This window comes from Vitis vinifera, chromosome 2 (genome assembly GCF_030704535.1).
Source record: "Vitis vinifera cultivar Pinot Noir 40024 chromosome 2, ASM3070453v1".
Classification (NCBI taxonomy): domain Eukaryota; kingdom Viridiplantae; phylum Streptophyta; class Magnoliopsida; order Vitales; family Vitaceae; genus Vitis; species Vitis vinifera.
The window spans coordinates 6,153,489-6,175,960 of NC_081806.1; the positions used below are offsets into that span (position 1 = coordinate 6,153,489).

At 36.0% G+C, this 22,472-nt stretch overlaps 1 protein-coding gene across 5 annotated transcripts in view; it reads right to left on the minus strand.

Moving 5' to 3' along the window:
- LOC100245153 (polycomb group protein EMBRYONIC FLOWER 2) overlaps nt 1-22,472 on the minus strand; it is a 59,051-nt gene that overhangs the window by 29,948 nt on the left and 6,631 nt on the right. For 4 of the 5 annotated variants that reach the window (XM_019216188.2, XM_010659562.3, XM_059733948.1 and 1 more), the window contains exons 4-9: nt 16,695-16,812; nt 16,446-16,611; nt 16,331-16,357; nt 13,627-13,766; nt 5,483-5,545; nt 5,258-5,376 (exon numbers count right to left, since the gene is read on the minus strand). In XM_019216188.2, coding sequence (XP_019071733.2) covers nt 5,258-5,376; nt 5,483-5,545; nt 13,627-13,766; nt 16,331-16,357; nt 16,446-16,611; nt 16,695-16,812 — 633 coding nt within the window. The remainder of the gene's footprint in view (nt 1-5,257; nt 5,377-5,482; nt 5,546-13,626; nt 13,767-16,330; nt 16,358-16,445; nt 16,612-16,694; nt 16,813-22,472) is intronic. The other variant, XM_019216190.2, reaches the window with a different exon arrangement.

The window sequence follows — 22,472 nt, forward strand, 5'->3', positions numbered from 1 at the left end:
CCTAGACCTCCCAACTCCTTTGGTCTACTAACAACCTCCCATCTGATAAGATGATCTTTCTTCCCTTCCCCCGCCCCAGACCAAAGAAAATCCCTTTGCATCTTCTCAATCTTTGAAGCTATTGATACTGAGATTTTAAAGAGGGAGAGGAAGTAGCTAGGGATGTGAGACAGACAAGACTGAATTAAAGTAATCCTCCCTCCCAAAGACAAAAAGGTCTTTTTCCACCCATCCAGCCTCCTCGAAATTCTCTCAACCACCGGATCCCAAAAGCCTATTGTCTTTGGGTTCCCTCCCAAAGGAAGGCCTAAATAAGACAAAGGCCACTCTAACACTCTGCAATCCAAAACCGAAGCCAAACTAGACAACAACTTCTGCCTAGTGTTAATACCTAAAATGGTGTTTTTTTCTAAGTTGATTTTTAAACCAGATACTTGCCCAAAAACCAAAAGGATAATCTTGAGGTTTTGAAGATGTTCCATAGAGTCTTTAGAGAAAAAGATGGTGTCATCAGCAAACTGTAACAAAGACACTCTAGTCCTATCCCTCCCCACAAAGAAACCCTCAGTTATCCCAGTTTCCTCTGCTCTGATCATCAACCTACTTAGAACATCTACCACTAGAGTAAAAAGGAAAGGAGAAAGGGGGTCTCCTTGTCTCAAACCTCTAGAGGCCTTAACCCAACCCTTTGCATTCCCATTAACTAGGATTGCAAAACTTGATGAAGACAAACAGCCCCTTATCCAAGATCTCCATTTCTAGCTGAACCCCTTCCTTTGTAGCACATGATCTAAAAAGCCCCAATCCACATGATCATAGTCCTTCTCAAAATCAATTTTGAAGACTACCCCTTCCTCCCCTGACCTTCTTTTCTCATCCACCACTTCATTGGCTATCAACACAACATCCAAAATGTGTCTCCCTTCCACAAAGGCTCCTTGAGAACCAAAGATTGTTTCATGAAGAACTTTGCGTAAACGCCCTGATAAGACCCTGCCAAAGTGACTCATTATACTTCACAACTTTTGTCATGCAAAGGGAGATGAACTGACCAAGAACAGTATTACACACCTTAAGATCCAGTCTCAATGATGGAAAAGGAAGATCTCCCACACCACGATGTAAAATAAAATCGAAAGAAAAGATATATGAAAGTCATGAGAAACCCTGCATAGAATTGCATATAGCATTTTAGGGTTTTCTCTATGGTCAATGCTTATTGTGAAATCAAGTTATCTTATTTGAGAAAGAGAGCTTCCATATTGCCCTTATCCAAGTGCTAGAACCTCAAAAATAAATAAATAAATAAATAATAGCCCTCAATATAAATTTTTGCTTTCATTAAAAACTCTGCACTTTTCTACAGTATTGACATGAATATTTACTGAATCATGCCTGAAGTGTGACCCTTACAAGAATATCAATTTGGAGGGAGAGAGAAAGAGAAGCACATCAGAATTCCATCCAACCTGAAGGTAACACCTAGAGGGAGGTGAATAGATGTTTAAACCTTATTGGATTAAATAATTAAATATTTTAATCCTGTAATAACCACTTTTCAATTTAGGAAAGCCTAAAGACAATCAACACAAGAACACAGGATTTATTACATGGAAAACCACTCACACAACGTGTAAATGTAAAAAACCATGGGGTCAAAGACCTCTAATCACTAATTCACTATTCAAAAGTACAATACACAATTTTACTAGACAAATGTTATCCCTAAGTCTTACTATCCAACACCTACATTGCACTTCACGTCTGCGACATAGCACCACATGTGCTTCTAGTGAATCTAACCTTAGCACCTAAGAGGATGTAGATCATCTTCTCAACCAAACGAATGGAAAGTCAAACATATTTGAGAGTTTCGAGAACGGGAAGGCAAATTAGATTTTCTCAATACTCATATCAAAAGCTCAAAACCGTTTTCATCATGGTATTCATAGGATACAAATACCTAGTGGACTCAAATTACGATTCCCAGAATAAAATCAATTAAAATATGTAAAATAGGATATTTGTGGAGATTTGGATATCTATACGAGCGCTTGAGCACTCTCCAACGTTTGAGCACTCGAGGATTTTTTAAACATTTTTCAAAAACATTTTTGAAAATATTTTCGCTTGGTTTAAAAACATGTGGTCCACACCATGATTTTAATTAAATCCAATTTGCCTTTCCTAGGCTTTTCCATATTTACATGTGTCATCCTAGTTGATCACGTTGCAACCTTAAGTCTTCAATGGAGAGTAAGATAGAATGTAAAAAGGTCTTGAGCTAAAACGAATGGAACAAAATTGACAATCTTAAACTATATAGCCTAAAGTACCAATAATCTCCATCTTTGGCAATTTTATGACAGACTACAAATTACACAAACACCTTAATCTCAAACAAAATGTACAAATCTCTCAATGACTCTTGTCAAAACTAAATTATTCTCTAATATGCTAATGGCAATCAAACCACATCAAAAAGCAAGCAATCCCCTAATACATGTGACTTTCACACACCAACCAACCAAATACACAAGTAAAGCAATGTGTGGGAAAAAATAACTCATAAATTCTATCCAATCAAGGTAAAGGGATGGATGTGAGTAATGAATGCAATGGGTATTCACACAATCAACAATGAATTTTCTCCTACTTTTTTGTCACAAAAATGACAAAAATAAATAAGACAAAGTAATAAAAGAACAAAAGAGAGAGACACTAAAGCAAAAAGATATCCATTGTTGGCCGTGTGTTATTCTTATGGACAGCCATTGTGAAAGCCTTAGAGTGATCTTTTGTTCCCCTGGTGACCTACCTCTGCACTTCACAACAAACTAGTGAATAGGCTTCCCCTAGACTTGGTAAAGGAGCAATGGCCAAAACATGACCACTAACTTGATCCAAACTATGATCAAGACCTACAAGAAATATATAAACCCGATCCTCAGCAATACACTTCCTTTGTTTCTTAATATCAGCTACACACGTCATATCATTGGGTCTTCGATAATCAAGCTCCATGAATATTGAGTTTAACTCATTGTAGTATTCTACAAGAGGGCAACCACCTTGGCGTGATTGAAATGATTTCTTCATCAATTCATGTACTTGAGAAGAGTAAGAGACATCAACATAGCTCCTTTTGACTACATCCAACACCTCCTTAGCCGTTCACACTACATAAAGTGTGACATCAGCCAGTCAATCATGGAATTAATGAGCCAAGACTTGACTAGAGCGTCTTTGGCCTCACATTCATCATAATTTGGATCATCCTCTACAAGTGCAACCTTCCTTCCTATGATATATCCCTTCTTCTTTCTGGCAGCGATATGAATTTCCAAAATTTGAGACCAAATATGATAATTAGCACCATCTAACTTAATAGAAATTGTTAGAGAGACGGTCTCATGAATGGTCACCATGAATGACTTTTTGCTATCAGAAATATTCATATCTATTTTTGTAGACATGACATGATAATGAAGAGGGTGAAAAAGAATGGAAGGAGTGTCGGCTAGGCAGTAGCGGAAATTCTTTACTTTCACTCTAATACCAACTTGATAAATTGTTGAATGAATATTCTCATATATCTCAAGGGTATTTATACAAAGTACATAAGGCTATTTTAGGATAGCCAACTATACAAAATAATAGACAATGATACAGAATAAATCATAACTAATCAACAACAACACAATCAGTTGTACCCACAACTATACACAGCTGAACCTACAGCTGACCATTTCTCCTCAATATCTGGCTTAGCAAAGAATTATCTCTTGCAAAATAATAATAAATAAAAAGAAACTAAAAAACAAAAGAGTCCTCTAGTTACAATTATTTCATTCAAGAAAAACTTTTGTCAAGTTCCAAAATCATGTTTCATTCAAAGAAAATTTGATAGCAAAAGATAAATTTGAAAAACAGTTGGAAGTTATCATAGGAACTTGAAAGATTGTTGTGAGTCACTAAATCTTGAGATCGAGTTTCCTCCGTCGAGGGGAAATTGATGGAGATGATCTCCAAGGTCTATCCTAGAAAAGGAAGAAAAGGAATTTTTTTAATAATTTTAGCTCCTTTAGACTCATAATAGATAAATAGTTGATACTTAAGTCTCATTAAAACTTGGGAGGTTTTTTTTACTGTAAACTTCTCAAAAGAAGTTTCTATATATATATATATATATATATATATATATAGAAACTTCTTTTCCAATCTTTTTATTTAAGTCCTTTTTTTTTAGAATTTAGAAATTTTCTTTATTAGAACTTTTATTACAAGAAGTTCCGATAAAGTTTTGGTTTCTAATTCCAAAAAGAAAGTCTCCTTTTCATTTTTAATCCTATTATTTACAACATTTAAAATTTTTATGAAAAACTTAAAGAGTCTTAATATGTTTATAGAGTATGCTTTTTTTAATGGGTTTGTTGAGTTTTTTAAGGTTTTTTTGAAGCCTAAAAATAAGGCCAATTGTTGTAAAATGAGATTAATTTATGCATCATAAGTAATATCAAATTGTTTACAACCAGTGGAATTTCCAATAGTGAGACTCCATTTTTTTCCTAATGTTTTTCTTCTAGGTAAGAGTACTAGAAGACTTTAGGGAGACTCCAAGGTTTCCTATCTTTTTTTTTTCTTTTTTCTATCTTTTATTTTCTTTCTTTGTTGCCCTAAGTTTACACCTAAATCCTCTCCTTAAATCCCAAAAGATTGAAAATCTAACCGTCCTTATTTGATTGTAGATAACCATCTTAAGGTTGTCTAACATTAATTTAATCCAATCATGTCAATCTTAAAAATAATATTTTCTCATCTTGGTCTCAAATTAAAAAAGGCAAGATCACACCTTTCATTGGAAATGATAGATACAATCCAAGTATCAAATCATACATAGAAATATAGCTTACACTTAAATATAATCTAGCAATATACATATCTCAGCAATAATCTCTACTTCTAAAGGAAAAAAATGGTAGATGAAGCCTTAAATTAGCTGATAGGAAATCCTGATTCAATTTTAGAAAGATAAATGTAGACTGGTTGATATTCAACATAAAATGATTCCTGGATGATGTGCGCAGATGATAGATATCCAAAAGAAATGGTTGATATTGCAACATAAAATGATTCCAGAATGATGTGTGATATGATAGATATCCAAAAGAAATTTGCAGAAAATATCAAATTTTGATATTAGAAGAATTATTGATACAGGAACAAATTAGAAAAGGGAGTTGAAAAAATTACTTACCGGATAATGTTAGACAATGATGAAGTTGGGATGTTCCTATATGTGTATGAGGCATACGGAGACTTTTCTTTTGCCCCAACCTTTTGTGCAACAATATTAACTTGAACTTTTTGTGAACCCTTTAGGGAGCCAAAGAAAAGGGATCATTAGAGAAGATCAGTTAATGAATTAAAGAAATTTACAATTTCTTTGTGGAAACATGAATAAGCAGGGGTAAGAACACACCATAGTTCCCAAATCATGAGGAGTATGAAATGTTGTACAACTGCCTTCCTCCAAAAAACATGGCTGCAAAAGAGGAAAAGGAATCACTAAGTTAATGAGATGGGTATAAAATTACAAGATATAATCAAGAAAGGAAATAAAGAAATCATAAATTACTCTAAAGGGTATTTTGGCAGTTTTACAGTTTTGTAGGGTCTTTAGAATCATAATTAGCTAATTATTGATATTTGAGTTTAATTTAGAATTTGGAAAGTTTCATTTTACTAGAATTTCTCCTTAAAAAAAGTTCCTATATCTCTAAATATTTTCTATAAAAAAAAAACTCATTTAAGTCCTTTTTAGGATGTATAAGTAATTTTTAATTAAAAATTATTATGACAAAAAGCTGTTATAGTTAAGTTTCTAATTCTAAAAAAAGATTTTCTATTTTCCTTTAATCTTTTAATTTAAAAGATTAGAAGTTTCAAGAAAGGATAAGAATCCTAATAAGTTATTACATAGGTTAAATAACTTTTTTTTTTCTTTTTTTAAATTTTAGGGTTTTCCAAAGCCTGTAAAAAGGCCTAGTTGCATTGATAATGAATAATATTAAGTTTTTTACATATTGTTTGATTTTCAATGGTGAGATTCATTACTTTTTTCCAAGTAAAACTCCTATAAGGCTTTAGTAAGAATCGAAGGGCAACATTTTTTTTATTTTTTATTTGATAAGTGAGAGTATTGTATTAGGGAAAAGCATTAAAATATACAAGAAAGAGAGACTCATCCCCTTACAGCTGAAACAAAAAATTGTCCAAACAAGATGTGCAAAAAAACAACCCCTCCATCAACGGGAAGCCACCCAATCAATGAAATCAATTAACGTTGAAGGACAATCTTTTATAAACAATTTAGACTTCGACCAAAGTAAATATACAAAAAATGCTTTCAGATTTTGCAAGGACAGCACACCATCTTCAAAGCAATCATGTTCCTTACCTTCCAAAATGACCAAAACAAGCATAAAGGGCCCGCATTCCAAACTGCCCTATGCTTCTTACCCACAAAAGCCCTTTTCCACCCCAAGAGGGTTTCCTTAACTGAGAAAGGAAACACTCAATACACTCCAAACAGAGTAAAGAACAGTTTTCACACTTTCCTTGTCTTTTCGCAATGGAGAAGAAGATGGTCAATGGACTCCAAACGCACTTGGCACAACTAACATTTATTTGCTAAAGCCCCTCTTATGAACTTGGTCCAAAGTTAGAACTTCCCAAGCAAAGAAATTTACTTTTGGTTGCACACTAGAGTTCCATATAATCTTCATTGGGAAACACCCTATCGAGTCCGGCTCTAAGGCTTTATAAAAAGCCTTTACCAAAAAACTGTCATCCTTTGATTCCACCCACCTCACCCTCTCCTTCACATCCACAATCACTCTCTTCCCACTCAAACATAACAACAAATTTTCCACCTCATCCATCTCAATCATTAAAAGGCCTAGAGAAGCAAGGGCTCAAACTCCCCCCCCCCCCCTCCCTCTCCCCTTTTTTCCTCACTTTCTGAAGCAATCCAAACATCTTTCACCCAGGCCTCTTTCAAAGTAGCTATGGCACAAATAAGGCAGGAAAAGACTCGCATAAAGGTGTAACTCCACACCACTTATCCTTCTAAAAACTCACCCTCTACCCATTTCCCACCACAAAAGAAAAACTAGAGCTAACAAGGTGCCCCAACTTCCTAATTGTTTTCCACAAGCCTACACCATACCCCTTCCTAACTTCTTGAGAACACCACCCACCATGTTCCTCCCCATATTTCCCCCTTATTACTTGATTCCAAAAAACCTCTTTTTCATTTGCATAACGCCAACTCCATTTGCCAAGGAAAGCCTTATGGAGTGTGACAAGGCTCTTCATCCCCAGCCCCTCTTTTCTCTTATCTAGACAAACTGTCGTCCACCTTCCTAAATGAAGTTCTCTCTAGGGCCCCACCTCCTCATAGAAAATCCCTCTGAATCTGCTTCAATCTCATCCTAACCACTCTAGGCAAAAGGAGGATAGACATAAAATAAATTAGCAAATTGGATAAAGTGCTTCATATCAAGGAGATTCTTCCACCCTTAGAGATATATTGATACTTCCACATAGCCAATATCTTACGGAACCTTTCCTCAATTCCATCCTAAGTTGCCACAAAATTAAAACGAGCATCCAATAGCATTCCCAAATAAGTAGACAGTAGGCTTCCCACCTTACAACCAAGTTTTGCAACCAAATCTTCCACATTCTCCACCCTTCCCACCGAAATCAGCTCATTTTTATCCATATTAACTCTCAATCCAGAGATTGCCTCAAACCACATTAGCAACCACCATAAAAACATCATATGCTCCTCCCACGCCTCAGAAAATTAGTGTATCATCTGCACTCAGAAGATGAGAAACCTTGACCCCTTCACCCCCTCTACCCTGCACTAAGTATGCTGATAAGAAGCCTCCACAAACTGCCCTCTTTAGAAGACAACTAAGGGCTTCCATTGCTATCACAAATAGGTAAGGCGAAAACGGATTTCCCTGCCTTAGGCCTCTAGAGCTTTGAAAGAAACCAGAGGAGGTTCCATTAACCAAAACAGAACACCTAACTATGGATAAACACCATTTGATCCACCTTAACCACTTTGCCCCAATCCCATCTTCTCCATGACTAAAAGTAAAAATGACCACTCAACATGGTCATAAGCTTTCCTTTTTTTTTTTTTTTCTTTTTTTTTTCTTTATCAAAAACGAAGAAGATTATATTAATATAAGAACAAATACAGGAGAGAAAAAAGAGACAATAGAAAGAGAAAAAAACCAAGGGAAGGATGAGAGGTCCTTCCTACACAAATTAACCAAGGAAAAAACTCCCAACAATAGAACTCTAAAAACAAAGAGAAACCCCATCAATCTTCAAACTTTTGAAACGCAAACCCCAATCCAATTGAGTTGTAGAATGCTTAGAGGAACTCCTCTAAAAGCTTCAGTACAAGAAGCCCATAGAGAAGAATAAAACCGGATCAAATCCCAAACCATCTCTTCCGTTCTCCCTTTATCCTCAAAGATCCTATTGTTTCTTTCTTGCCACACCATCCAAATCAAAGTAAGGCAAGCAATTTTTCAAAGTGTCTTGCCTCTTAATGAGTTCCCCAAGCCTTTAAAAGAAATAACCAACATGTCCTCAAGGCTCCTTGGAGGGACCCAAATTCAGGCTTGTTTTCAGTGAAATCTTTTTTCTGTGCCTTGTCAAAAGTTTCAAATCCTTTAATGTTCCTTCCGGCCAAGTTTTTATGGAGCTCAAAAGTCCCTTCAAAGGTTAAGGCCCTCGCTTGGTTAGTAGCACATGGGAAGGTAAACACTAATGACAAGTTGCAATTGAGAAGACCCTACAAAGCCCTCTGTCCTCAATGGTGCATTCTTTGCAAAGGAAATGGAGAGTCGATTGACCACCTTTTTCTTCATTGTCCCGTTACCATTGGACTTTGGCACAGGTTGGTCATAAGCTTTCTCAATGTCCAGTTTGCACAGAATCGCCCCCTCGTTGCTCTTAAAAATCGAGTTTATGGCTTCATTGACAATGAGCACTACATCCATAATTTGCCTACCCTCCACAAACGCATTTTGGGCCTTAAAAATCACCTTATCTAACACCCCTTTCAGCCTATTGGTCAGCACCTTAGCTAACCATTTGTACAACACCCCCCCTCCACAAAGCTTATTGGCTTGAAATCCCTTAAGTCCTCCGTCCCCCCTTTCTTCAGGATCAACACTAGAAAGGTTAAATTCAAACTTCGCACAAAACAAGCAAAATCATAGAAATCCTTGAAAAAATTCATCATCTCAATCTTCATGAATTCCCACGAGATCTGCCAAAATGCCATGGAGACTGGACCTGGAGCTTTATCCCCGCTAAAACTTGGCAGTGCCTCAAACACCTCCTCTTCTATAAAAGCCTTCTCCAATCATGTCACCTCAAAGTCTTCTAGCCTCTCAAAAGACAGCTCACTTAAGTTGGACCTATAATCATCGTTAGTAGAGAGCAGGAGTTGGACAGTTCTACTCACTGCCACTCTTAATTCTCTGTCCTCAATGATCCATGCCCCATCAATTTTGACTCTAGCCATCTGGTTTCTCTTTCTATAGGGATTGGTCATTCTATGAAAGAAGCTCGTGTTTCTATCCCCCTTCTTCAACCAAATTTCCCTTGATTTCTATCTCCATGACGTTTCTTCAAGAAGAACCCACTTTTTATAAATCTCTATAGTTTCCATCCAAAATTCCTACTCTTCCAAAGACAGAGGGCGAACACTCTCCTTATTATCCCAAAAATCCACTCGATTTAGAGCTAACTCCTTTTAAACCTCATACAAGCCAAAAACTTCCTTATTCTAACATCTCAGGAGAGGTTTCAAAGCTTTCAACTTTTCGGCCAGTATGAAACTAGTAGACCCATTGAAATTAAGCCCTTTCCTCCAAGTCCTCAAAACATTCTTAAAGTCCTCTTTCAACCATATGTTTTCAAATTTAAATGGAGTAGGGCCTCTCCTCACCTTTCCTCCATCTAGAAGGACCGAGAAATGATCTGATAACGGCCTAACAAGGACAGTCTAAACAACCCTCGAAAAATGGTCTTCCCATTCCTCAAAAATGAGGAATCAATCAATTCTCGATTTAGATTGGTTACTTAAGCCACCACTCTAAGTGAAAAGGTCACCCTAAAAGGGCAGCTCCCTCAATTCTAAGTCCTCAATCACCTCTAAAAATATCCTCATAGCTGAGGACAATATGCCTCCTCTACTACGCTTTGAAGGGAATCTAATCATGTTAAAATCACCTACCACGCACCAAGGGTCACCCCACAGTCCTCTAACCGCTCCTAGCTCACTCTAAAACACTTCCCTATCCATCTTCAACGTGGGTCTATAAACCCTAGTAAAGCTCCAACAAAAACCATCCTCACAATTCTTGAAGCGATGAGACACTGAGAAAAGCCCCACCTCCATCTCCGGAAATCGTAACACTCTGTTGTCCCAGAACACCACAACCCCCCCTGGGGCTACCCCCCTCGAATTCACAGCCCCCCATTCTAAACACCTTCCCACCCCCATGGTCATTTCCTACATTTTGGTTTCCTACAGACAAACTAAATCCACCTTCTGAGATTTAATAAAAGCCTTTATCATCTTTCTCTTATCTCCATCATTTGCCCCTCTAACGTTCCACGATAGGATTGGAAGCTTCATCCAACACAAGCTGATTCTCCCAAAAGCCCCTCCTATTCAACTGTAATTCATCGAACACTCCAACTTCTTAAGCTCCAATTAGATCTTGAGGGTTTTTGCCCTTTCCTCTTTTTCCCAATCAACTTCTCAAATTGTGATCTTCTTTCATTCATTCTCTTGAGAAGCTTCAAAATTTCCCCCTCAAAACCCTCAATTGGCATTCCTAAACATTGGCAAAACTCCTCCCCCTCCCAAAAAAAAAAAAAAAAGTCTTCCTCCACTAGCTCATCTCTCACCTTTTTTGTCGGGGAAGAACCTCCAACTCCCAACCCATTCCCCTCCTCTTCTACCAAAAGCACCCACAACAGATCTATTGTCAACTCCCCATCCCTTGCCACCAAATTGCCATCCACGCCATGACCCTTCCCTACCGCAACCATCGCCCCCTCCAACCCAAAGACAGAAGAAGAAGAAGAAGAAGAAGAAAAAACCTATCCCCCCAAAAAGCCAGCAAGAAGAAGGCGCAAGGTAAGAGTACCTGGAAGCTTCCTCCATGAGGCATTGCTCTCGGTCGTCCAACAAACCCATTTTGCCTCTACGAGCCCTACGTCAAACAAGATTTCTTCGGCTCCCCACGAATCAACAGAGAGGCATATCCTAAAAGCTCTACCCTCTTTTAAAAACCCCCTTAAGCTGACCCAATCTGAGCCCACAGTCCAATCTGCACCACAACTGGGTTGGCCCAACTCCCAGACTGAAGTTGGCCCGCAACACTCTTCCCCCAACAAAGACTGGGTCAGCCCAATCTTTAAAGACTTTAAAAAACCCTCTTAAGTTGAAAAACTCGGTACCCCTTTAGCCCAACCACCCACCTTAACAGGCTCAGGGCCCTTTCCGCCTGTGAGCCCCCTATCACAAAAAGCCTCTCCTCCTGCAGTCCCCTTCCCTTTTCTGTCAGCCCTAAAGCCTACAACGCCGTCAAAGGCCCCACCTCCTTTTTCCAACTCGTCACCGTCACTGTCACTGTTGTCTACATCCCTTGCTTTTCTGATTGTACAATCCAATCCATCCCCTTCATCATGCAAAAGCTCCCACTCCCTCCCCACGCTACTCCCCGCGAGTGAGACATTAGCACCATCAGCCCTAAACTTCATTCCCACGCTCCCCCGACTTCTGTTCACTGGCACCACTACAAACACCCATGGCAGCACCTCCCACCACAGCTGGATGGCAAAGCATGCAACATCCCCGACCAATTGCAGTGTCCCCGAAAGCTCTTTCCCCTCTGACTTAACCAAAATCCTAGCCCATTGGAGCTGAGAGAACCTCCTTGTATTCTCATCAACCCCAATGAACCACACAACAATCTCCAATTTTTCTGAAAACCTCCCCATTCCAAAAGTGTAGTGGAAGACCCACCACCCTCACCCATACTTCTTTGACATGAGATCCTAAATGCAGACAACCGGCCTCCGCACTCCATTTCTCCAAAATCAACAGCTTATCCTTGAAACATCACACCCCCTTCAACACTCTCTTTGCCTCCTCCCCATCTTCAAACTCCAAAAGAAAGAAAGCACCTCCCAGCTTCGAGAACCTCACTCCTCTCTTAAGGTTCCACAGGCGCTCCCCCCATCTCCTTAACGAGATCATTTCCGACTCCAAAATCGAGTCTTTTCCCCACCTACCAACCAAACAACGACCCAACTATTCCTCCTCACTCCTCTTCTCCCTTCCACCAAGCTGAAGCCATAAAGCATCACCTATCCTTCCAGCCGACGCTCTAGCCACCTCCACAAAAGCCCTCTTCTCAAACTCCCCCGAATTGCCAAAGCTTCTATCGGCCCTTCTAGCTGTAAGCATAGGTGCATGCCTTGTTTCAGCAAAAGATATTATCCCAAGGGATCTAAGTTTCTCAACCAAAGTGGTCAAGCCCCCAATCAGCCCCTTTCCTTCAGGAACACTAAACAAAATCTCTTTGCCTCAAGATCGAGTACTAAGCACAGGACGAACCTCCCCGCCCCATTGATGCGCCTCTCCAACCTGAACTTTCTCCCCTCATCCTCCCAAACTTTTACAAATCTTCCTTCCTTTTCCTCCTTGCAACATTCTTCAATACCTTCCAGCAGCCTCCTTAGGCTCCCATCCCCAAATTGAATCCAAGATGAGAATCCTCTACTTCTCTCCACAATGATTCCTCTTAACTTCCCACGAACTTCCTCCACTAAGACTTCAAAGGACTTTGATTCCACCGCAAACCAACAACTACCCCCTCTCATTAGAGAGAGACTTCAACACTCCTCGTTACTTTCAAATCCTCATGTTATACTCTTTCAAACTGCATATCGAAGAGCAACATTTTCATTCTTAAAACAATTGTTTTCAAGAACAAAATTCTATTTGTAAACGCAAATATGGAAAACAGTTTTCTCCACTTATTCTATGTGAAGGTACCATGCATTGATGTATGATGCAAAAGTTCCCAATATTTAAATACACTTCAAATTTTCAATTTGTTTTAAAAAAAAATGGCTTTAGAACAAATTTTCCAAAAATTGTTTTCAATACAAAATCTGTCAAACATGTTTTTTTTTTCAAAAACTGTTTTTTATTATAAAGAACAGAAAACTGTTTTTTTATTATAAAGCACAAAAAAGTGTTGTTTTTTTAAACAACAAAAAACCATTTTCAAGAACAATTCCTTAATAAGCCCTAAGTTTTTTTTTTTCTTTTTCCTTTTCTTTCCTATCTTTTATATTATTTTTTCCTACAACTACAATTTTTATTCATTGTTCCTCTTCTTAAAGCTACCAACCACTAACAATTTCTTTTTTTTTAAAAAAAAAAAATGTTCTAGTGTCATGAGAAAAACAAGAAACATTAGTAGCATTTTAATGATAATATACCTCCAAAAAGCATGATTGCATATCAACATTTGAGAGCATTTCAGCCCTATTCCCCAAGGTCAAGCTCGCAGACTTCTCCAATGACGAATAGAGTGATTCCATTGGTAACTTGCCCCATAGACAATATCCTCCAACATTAGCTGCAAAGAAACAATGTATTAAAAGCAAGAGTTTAGATGATTTTCATGATGAGAAATAAATGATTTTTAATTGAGTTTCTTACAAGGAACTATGCCCAAAAAATGGTGAAAAGGTGAAAAGGATATGGAAATATGAATTATAAGTGGAATACTAAATGAATAACCATTATTTAAGTGGAATATTTTGAATCAAAGAGCCAGAACCTTTATAAGCAACCTCATAGTTCATAAGCTTGTATTCCAAATTAAATATGGAAACCCAACTATAAGAGAGTCCCCCACCTTACATATTCACATTGCAAAGAATCTGGAAGATCAAATGAATTTGGGAACTCAGTTTACTATGTTGTTTAGATAGTTAAGGAAGGATTTAAAATACCAAAGAAAAGAAATATCCCATGAACCAAAATCATTATAATTATGGCTACTTTCAGCATCAGCAATTTGCCAAAAGGGGCTCTATAAGCTTATGTAAGATGAGTTTATGAGCCCTTGAAATGTGCGCTTACAGTGAAGAAGCTAAACCTAGCTATGCCTGTGTCCTGCATGCTGCTGCTGTATCTTTCATACCACCAGTTTAGAGAAAGGAAGGTTACATAAGGAAGTTGACAGCCAACATACAACTTTTGACAGGCCACTTAGTGTATGAATCCTGATTAAATACACAATGAGTCGTCACTTATATTTAACAGAGCACAGTGCCCTAGATAAGCCTGAACTGTAGAAAATAATTCACATAGTGGTCAACATAAAAGGCCCTATTTGTTTGTTTTTTGATAGGATTCATGTTCCTGTTGCTGCTGCTGCTGCATGTGCAAAAGAGAAGCTAGAAAATAAATCAGAGCCCAAATACTCATGTGAACATTTTTCCTAGAATTTAATAGCTTTCCTAAAGCTTAACAGTTTGGCTTACTGACGATACCTATATGGCCATACCTCAAACTTCAATCTGGGCTTGGGCTCTGAGCATCCAAAATTTTGTGAATATGTCTATGCTACATGGGATACAAGATAGTCTACAGAACACAAAAATGTCCAACCAAGAAGGTAGAGATCTTTTCCCACAAACAAAATCCTACTACTAAACAAGGACCTTTCCAAACATATACAGGGGGAGCACCATTGACTATTTATCCAACTTCCAAGGGGGCTCATTGAGGAAAAAAACAAATTCTTGATGCTATTTTGATTGCTAACAAATTGTGGATGAGAATTTGTCCCCAGGGAAGGAGGGAATTGGTATCCAAGGAGGTTTTTAAGAAGACACATGACCAGGGTTAATTGGGTTGGTTGGACAGTGCACTCAAGAGCGGAAGGTCCCAAATTCAAAGTTGGGCAAGCCAAATACACAGTTCTTGGTAAGGGGTCATGCTCCCAGATTCTTTTCAATCCTAAAAACTAGGGATAGTGGTTTCTCTATTATCAGAAAAAAGGATTCAGGGTGTAAATGGAGAAAATGATCCAATGATGTGCATCCACATTTTTTGTCATTCTCTTTAATGGGAAAACTAAAGGAATGGTTGAGGCTTGCAAGGTTTTATGCAAAGTGATCGTCTTTCATCTTCTCTTTAGAATTCTTGTTAATGTCATGAATAGGATCATTCAGAGGACTGAGGATCCTAGTCTTGTTCAAGGCTTTAAGGTTGAGAGGGACTATGTTAAGAATGTCGCACCTGCAACTCATCAATGATACCATCTTCTTCTCCAAGGCTGAGGTAGAAGATATATCTAACCTCAAGCTCACCCTTAAAACATTTGGATTAGTCCTAGGTCTTGTCCATCTTATGGATTTGATCTCATTCTACACACAATCCAATATGAAAGGCTTTCTGAAACCCCAAAAACAAGAAGAGATATACCAATTCTTTCTAACCCATATTACTATATATCAAGATTTAAATTCCACTCTTAAAACCATTAAGAACCAAAAATAAGAACATTATTGCCTCTTCATAATCATCTAAGCCACGTGTCATTCATACAGCTAAAACCTACTGGGCAAGTTCTTTACCAACATGCATTGTCAAGAAAACCAAGCCTAAAACAAAGTTCCAAAAGAAAATAATACACAGCTTTAAGTTGCAAAAGCCTTGCACAAATGCTCCAAAATCAGAAATTCATTCAAACAAATAGGTCATATGTGAAAAATAGGGCAGCCAGGCAGGTGATATATGGGCAAAATTGACAATATGATCAACAGTTGAGGTAGAATGGGCAATCCAATTGTCACAACCAAGAAGAATTCTTTTTCCTTTTTTAATTTTCGATGATAGTATAGATTAAAACTAATCCAACTCTCGAGTCTTGAGCACCAAAAGATATTCAATTTTTGGAGCACACCATTCAGAAATTTACTTGGCCAGGCTGCTCCTGGGACTAGGACCCTAGCTTCAAAATTTTTTGTTTTTTTTCCACAAAACATCTAGCTTGAGGAATTACTTGCAAGAGAAAAATCCATGTATGCTAACCGCAAGTTGTAAGAGAAGCAAATACCAAAGGAATTCTAGAACTAAGCAGTAAATCAAGAAGATGTCATATATACAAATGGACATTAAATAAATCACCTTCACAGAAAGAATTTCTTGCTTCACCTGCAAAATGAGGGGAAAAGAATCCAAGTCATTTGATAAGTGAATCAGACCCTTTGAATGAACTGGTGTGATATGGATAAGATAGTACCACAGCTGACAAGCAAGATGGTTAGTTTGCCAGCTTTGACATCAAGTGATAACTTATTCATTTCAGGGAGAATAAAATTTGCTTCAGCTCTTCTCCATCCCTCAAATTCAGTGAAAGAAGACAGTTTACAAGCTCGATTGAGGCGATAAACTTCAGAATGCTGTTTCTAATAACATGAGATAACAGGAGCAAAGTATTAATTAACAATCAGTACAGAAAAGTAAATCTACAATTATAACACTACCATACCCCTGCTGCAACTTCAGTATCAGAAACAGGTTTTGCCATCAAGACGTATACAGGTAACAGATCTTTTGCTTGCATCCCATCTTTAATTGCCCCAGATAGGGAGATAGTCATTTGCAATCTGATATTTTCATCCAACAGCAGCCCAATCAGTATTCATGATCATTAAGGATGCCAAAAAAATGCAATTAATAACTTCACTTGTAGAAAATATGTAGGAATCAAAATCAGATAAAATTGAGATAGCTGGTTTCTCCCATGCTAATGCTGTAGCAAATGAAAATTATACCTACCCATGCATGCAAGTTTATAAATTAAATTATTGAACAAATTAATAGAAAGAAAAAACTGTTGGAAAAAAAATATGGGCTTACAGTTTCATTAGTCAATCAAGGGCTAAATAGATTGCAAACCTAAACAAAGAGACCAACACTATCCTGAGGTACTCATCAAATTTCTTCTAATTTAATCAAACATTAACCAAATCATTACTATCATTATTACCATCCTTATTATTCAGCTCCTCTCTTTTAAACAGGAAATCATACTTGTATTTTATTAGATAAGAGGAAGAACTTGTATAAAGGACAAATGAAGAGAAATCCTACAAAAAGGAAAATGCACATGAGTATGAGAAGAGAAATAATAAGGTCATGCAGTAGAAAGTATCATGGGCCCAGAAACCTATGACCCATTAGCACTTTTCAGCCTCTTCTTTTTCCCAAAAAGAAGTTGCTATCTGGCAGAAACTGCTGTAACTTCTTCTTCTCCTTTTTTCAAGTAAGAAATTGTCCTCCACTTCAAACCCCACAAGCTTAAAATTGATCAACACACAGGAAACCTTTTTTTAATTAAAAACAAACCAATCCATTTGACATTTTTACTTACAAGCAAAGGATGAGAAGTCCTTTCAAAATATATTGAAGTTGATCAAAAAGAAAAAGAAGAAAGTTTTTTCTTGAAAAGAGCAAGAAATGGCTATACAACTCAAACAGAATACAAACATGCACAATTCAAAGAAACTCCACACAACCCAAGATGGTAAAAAATCTCTTCCAAATGAAGCCAGTGTCTGGATCCTCTTTCTGCTAACTAACATGCGGCAAAATAAGCAAACCACAGAGTCTGAGAAAAAGACCAATTCAAGTTACAACCAGCACCTAAAATTTGGCAAATCCAACAATACACTTCCCAGGAACCACTCTCTGAGTTGGGAACCTAAGAGATCAAAATTACAGAAACCTTTTCCACCCATTCATTAGAAAGACACAAAGCATGCCCTCTAGTAGAATTTTTGCCTCTGCCTCAACAGTGGAGCCCCCTTCCACCAACTTTGAAAAGATGCCCAACACAATACTACAAAGGTCTTGGGTCACACCTCCAGGGGTGGCTCAACATGAAATGAGGCCTAGACTAAAAATTTCAATTAAGCTTGTTTTATATTATATACAATAATATCATCTATCTATTTATATAATATACAGTTTTATTAAAAAAAAAAAAAAATTGCTTTTCAAGATACAAACTTATTAATCAATATTCCATAATCAAGTTTTATTAAAATATCTTTTTCAATAGATAATATAGCTAATCTACTAAATCTTTCTTGTGACATGGTAAATCGTAAATGAGATCTTATTAGTTGTAGTTTGAAATTTTTCTTTCTGTTGAAGCAACCTTCACTGGTTTAGTTAATACTATTCTATAAGCAATACATGCATTTGGAAAAGAATTTAATTTTTTTTATATGATTTAGTATTTCAATTATATTGTTTGTTTCTATTTTTAAACCCTCCATTAAAGCTAAACCATCAATATTAAATAACTCATCATATTTAATGGTCTATTAAATCTTTAACCAACCTTGTTTATTATTGCTAACATATTTATCTAGTGCTCCTTTTTTAGATTCAATTTATTTATCTATTTTTCTCTTTTTTTAAAATTTTTTTTAATCATATTCATATTTTCTAATAGACATGTCAAAAAATAGAAGAAATAAAGAATATAAAATAAAAGATACAATAGAACAGCACAACAATAGAACACAATGAAGCAAACAATCAAAAAATCCTAGCAACACACATTAAAATGAATAATAAACAAAATCGAAATATTAAATAAATCATAAATCAAAATATAAAGTTTAGAACAATATAACCTAATTTAGACAAAAGTGTTATTGTACTTGTACTTTTGATGTAATATGAACTTAAGAAAAATTGACTCCTTAGATTTAGTACAAAACAATGTAACCTGATTATTTCAACTTTGAAATAATTGGTATAAGCATGTAAAGAGGAAGAATTAAAAGAGAAGTGCGAGAAAAAAGAACTAGAAAAGACAAGAGAAAAAAAGAAGTGGAAATTTGATAGTATGAGATAAAAATAAGGAAGTTGAAGAAGACAAAAAGACTTATTAAAAGTTTAAGTTTCTAAAATAAAATCAATAGATTTTTTTCTTAACAATACAATAAGAATAATAAATACAAATGGCTACAATGGGTAGTTGAATCATATAAAACAAATCATTTATATTTGGTAAACTTTTTCCTATTAATATTTGTTAATATCTCAATGTAACAAATATTTAGATAATTATGAAAATTCAGGCCCTTTTTTTCTCTTTTAGTTTATCATTTAATTAAAATAAAAAAATTATCAAATATTATTTAAAAATATCTAACTAAAACTAGAAAAATAAATAAAGTAAAAAAAAAAAAAATTGGGGCCTTTTATGGAGTAAGGACCTTGGGTGGTTGCCTTACTTGCCTAAAGGTGGGGCAAACACCACACACCACCAATCCCAATCAACTTTTACTTACTCAAAGCACACTCATCCTCATTGAAAATGAACTTAAATGAACCCACCAGAGGTGGAAAGCATAATAGAAACAACTCCCCACAGAACCTCTTTGAGTTGCAAACCAAGTACCAATCAAGTTATAAGACACTAAAGAGAGTGCCCTTAGAAACTGCAAAAGATAAGGCCTGAAAAGAGGAATAAAGTATATGAAGTTCAAAATAGCCTCCAAATTCCTCCATTTATGCCAAAAAGACTTCACATTTCTCTCAAGCTAGATCATCCAAACCAATGTAAGACTAGCCACATGTCAAAGTATCCTACTTTTGTGATTACCTAAATACCCTAAAAGAGATAATCATTTTTTTTTTTTTTTGATAGGAAACGACAAAGGAATATATTGATAAAAAGGAGGTACAATAGAAGGATGAGGAATCCTCCCACCAAAGAAAAACAAGACTACAAGTAATCAAATATAAGAAAATACAAAGAGAGAACAAGCAAACACTCTAGTTACACACCGCTAACCAATCAAGTTATAACACGTTAAGAGGTATCCCCTTAAAAACCTTAGAACAAAAAGCCCAAAGAGCAGCAAGAAAACGAATAAAATCCCAAAGATACTCTGAATTCCTTGCTTTATCCTCAAAAATCCTTGCATTTCTTTCCCGCCACACCACCCACATTAACGCGATGCACGCGTCTTGCCATAAAACAATCCCTCTCTTAGAAGATCTAAAACCATTAAAATTAGTAGATAACATGTCAGAGATGCTCCTTGGGGGAACCCAATCCGTCTTTGCTAATTGAAATAATCTGTGCCACAACCCCATCGTCAAAGAGCAATGGAGGAAAAGGTGATCTACTGTTTCTCCATGCTTCATGCACAACTTACATATGTCGGGACTAAGTACTTTGTGGGGTCTTTTCAATTGTAGCAAGTCATTAGTATTAACCTTCTTGTGAGCCACCAACCAGACAAAGGACTTGACTTGAGAATCCAACCTATCCCAAAAGTCAATGGGAAGTTTAGAAGAAGATGATCAACCAGCTCATACAAACACATAACACAATGGTCTAAGGCAAAGGCGTTTTGAAAGCCCTCCTAATTTGTAGCAAGTAATTGATACTGACATAGAGGAATAGGAAAAAATGACAATACAAGAGATAAAGGAGTTAGAAATTTCTTGAAATCTTGAAAAGATTTGGAATAGAGCACAAAGTGGTTGATCACCCTACCACAAGTCTTTTTTAATAAACAAATTTTTTAAAGAAAATCCTTATGATTTGAAAAATCAAAGAAAACTTTTCAATAGCCTTCTAGGGATAATGACGACCACTTGACTAGAATGTTACATCCCAAACATTGGAGTATGATTCAAAAATGCTCATAATAACCTTATGCCATAAAGTATTACTTTCCCTAGAAAACATTTATTGCTACCTTCCTAAAAGGCTTTATTCCACAAAGAAATCTTCTCTTCTCCCAACCCATCCCTTCCTTAGGCTAACATGCTTGCCTCTCGTTCTCTCTCATATTCCTAAACAAAGAAAATTCCTTTGCGATTTTTCTCAACCCTAAATGCTACCTAATCCATTTTTACCCAAAATACATTCTTCCAGTATAACCCACAAAATGTTCTAATTAACATGATCATAAGTTTTTTCAACATCTAACTTGCAGGCAAAACCAACTACATAACCATTTAATCTAGAACCAAAAGCCTAATTAGCATTGCAAGAAGAATCTACATCACTTACACAAAAACATTATAAAAGTCCAACACCACTTTACGAGTGACTCTTTCAATCCTTATCCAAAATCTTTGTTAATAGCTTATGCAAGACCCGAACAAGCTAATAAGCAAAAGTGGTTGAAAGTCAAACTAGAAACCCCGAGTTTCTTAATTTGTTGCTCACTAGATTTTTTAACTACAATGTCTAAATGTTTTAAATAGAATTTATTTTAGTTTGATTTGGCATATTTGTTTTTTAACCAAGTCAAAAAGATAATTCATATTAGAACTCATGAGCATGGATGAAAATTTCGGATAATTTTGACGAAATTTCACATATCGGTGACCGACAAAACGAAACAGGCAGACGAAAAATGGACGAGGCGATTTTTCGAAAAATATTAGCGAGTTTGGCCAAAATATTGGATTTTTACGAATTTATCAACGATTTTGCCAATTTTTTGGTCCGATCAACACCCAATCAAACTAGTCAACGCGCGGTCCAACCCTAAAAAATGTGAAATTGTGGTGTGGGCGCTGGAACTCAAACCCAAAACAAACACAACCCTGGACCCTGGTCGACCACTGGGCTAACTTGCTCATTTGTTAAATAAAAGGCACCAGATAAATATATAGTAAAACCATCATAAAACAAAATATTAAAAGAATATTTTAATAAACAAATTAATTCTAATTATTTTATTTTTAAATTAATTCTAATTGATCACTAAAAATATAAAACCTATCATTATAATTTTCTTAACAATTTTTTTATATCATTTGAATATTAATTAAATATAAAACATATAAATATTTTAAAAAATTATATATATATCATCATTTATTTTATATCATTTAATACAATTGAAATTAAATGGATTCTAATCTTAAGGTGAGATAAATTATAATCAAATATCACAATATTATTGTGAATAACATTTGATGTGATTTAATAATAAATACATATTTATAAAATTCATATTTTTTTTATCGACACATATGATATTATTATCAAATATGATTAATCATATCAGATACATATATCATTTTTTTTATAAAACAACTTTAAAATGTCTATTATTGTTTATTATATCATTTTTAGAGTTTTTCTCAATATTTTCATAAGTTTTGATCAGTTTTAGGCCTACTGAAATTTTTTCCCAAAATATTCACCAATACATCCGTAAAATCGAAATATCAATATATCTATAATTACTAATATTTTCACCAATGCTCACGAGAA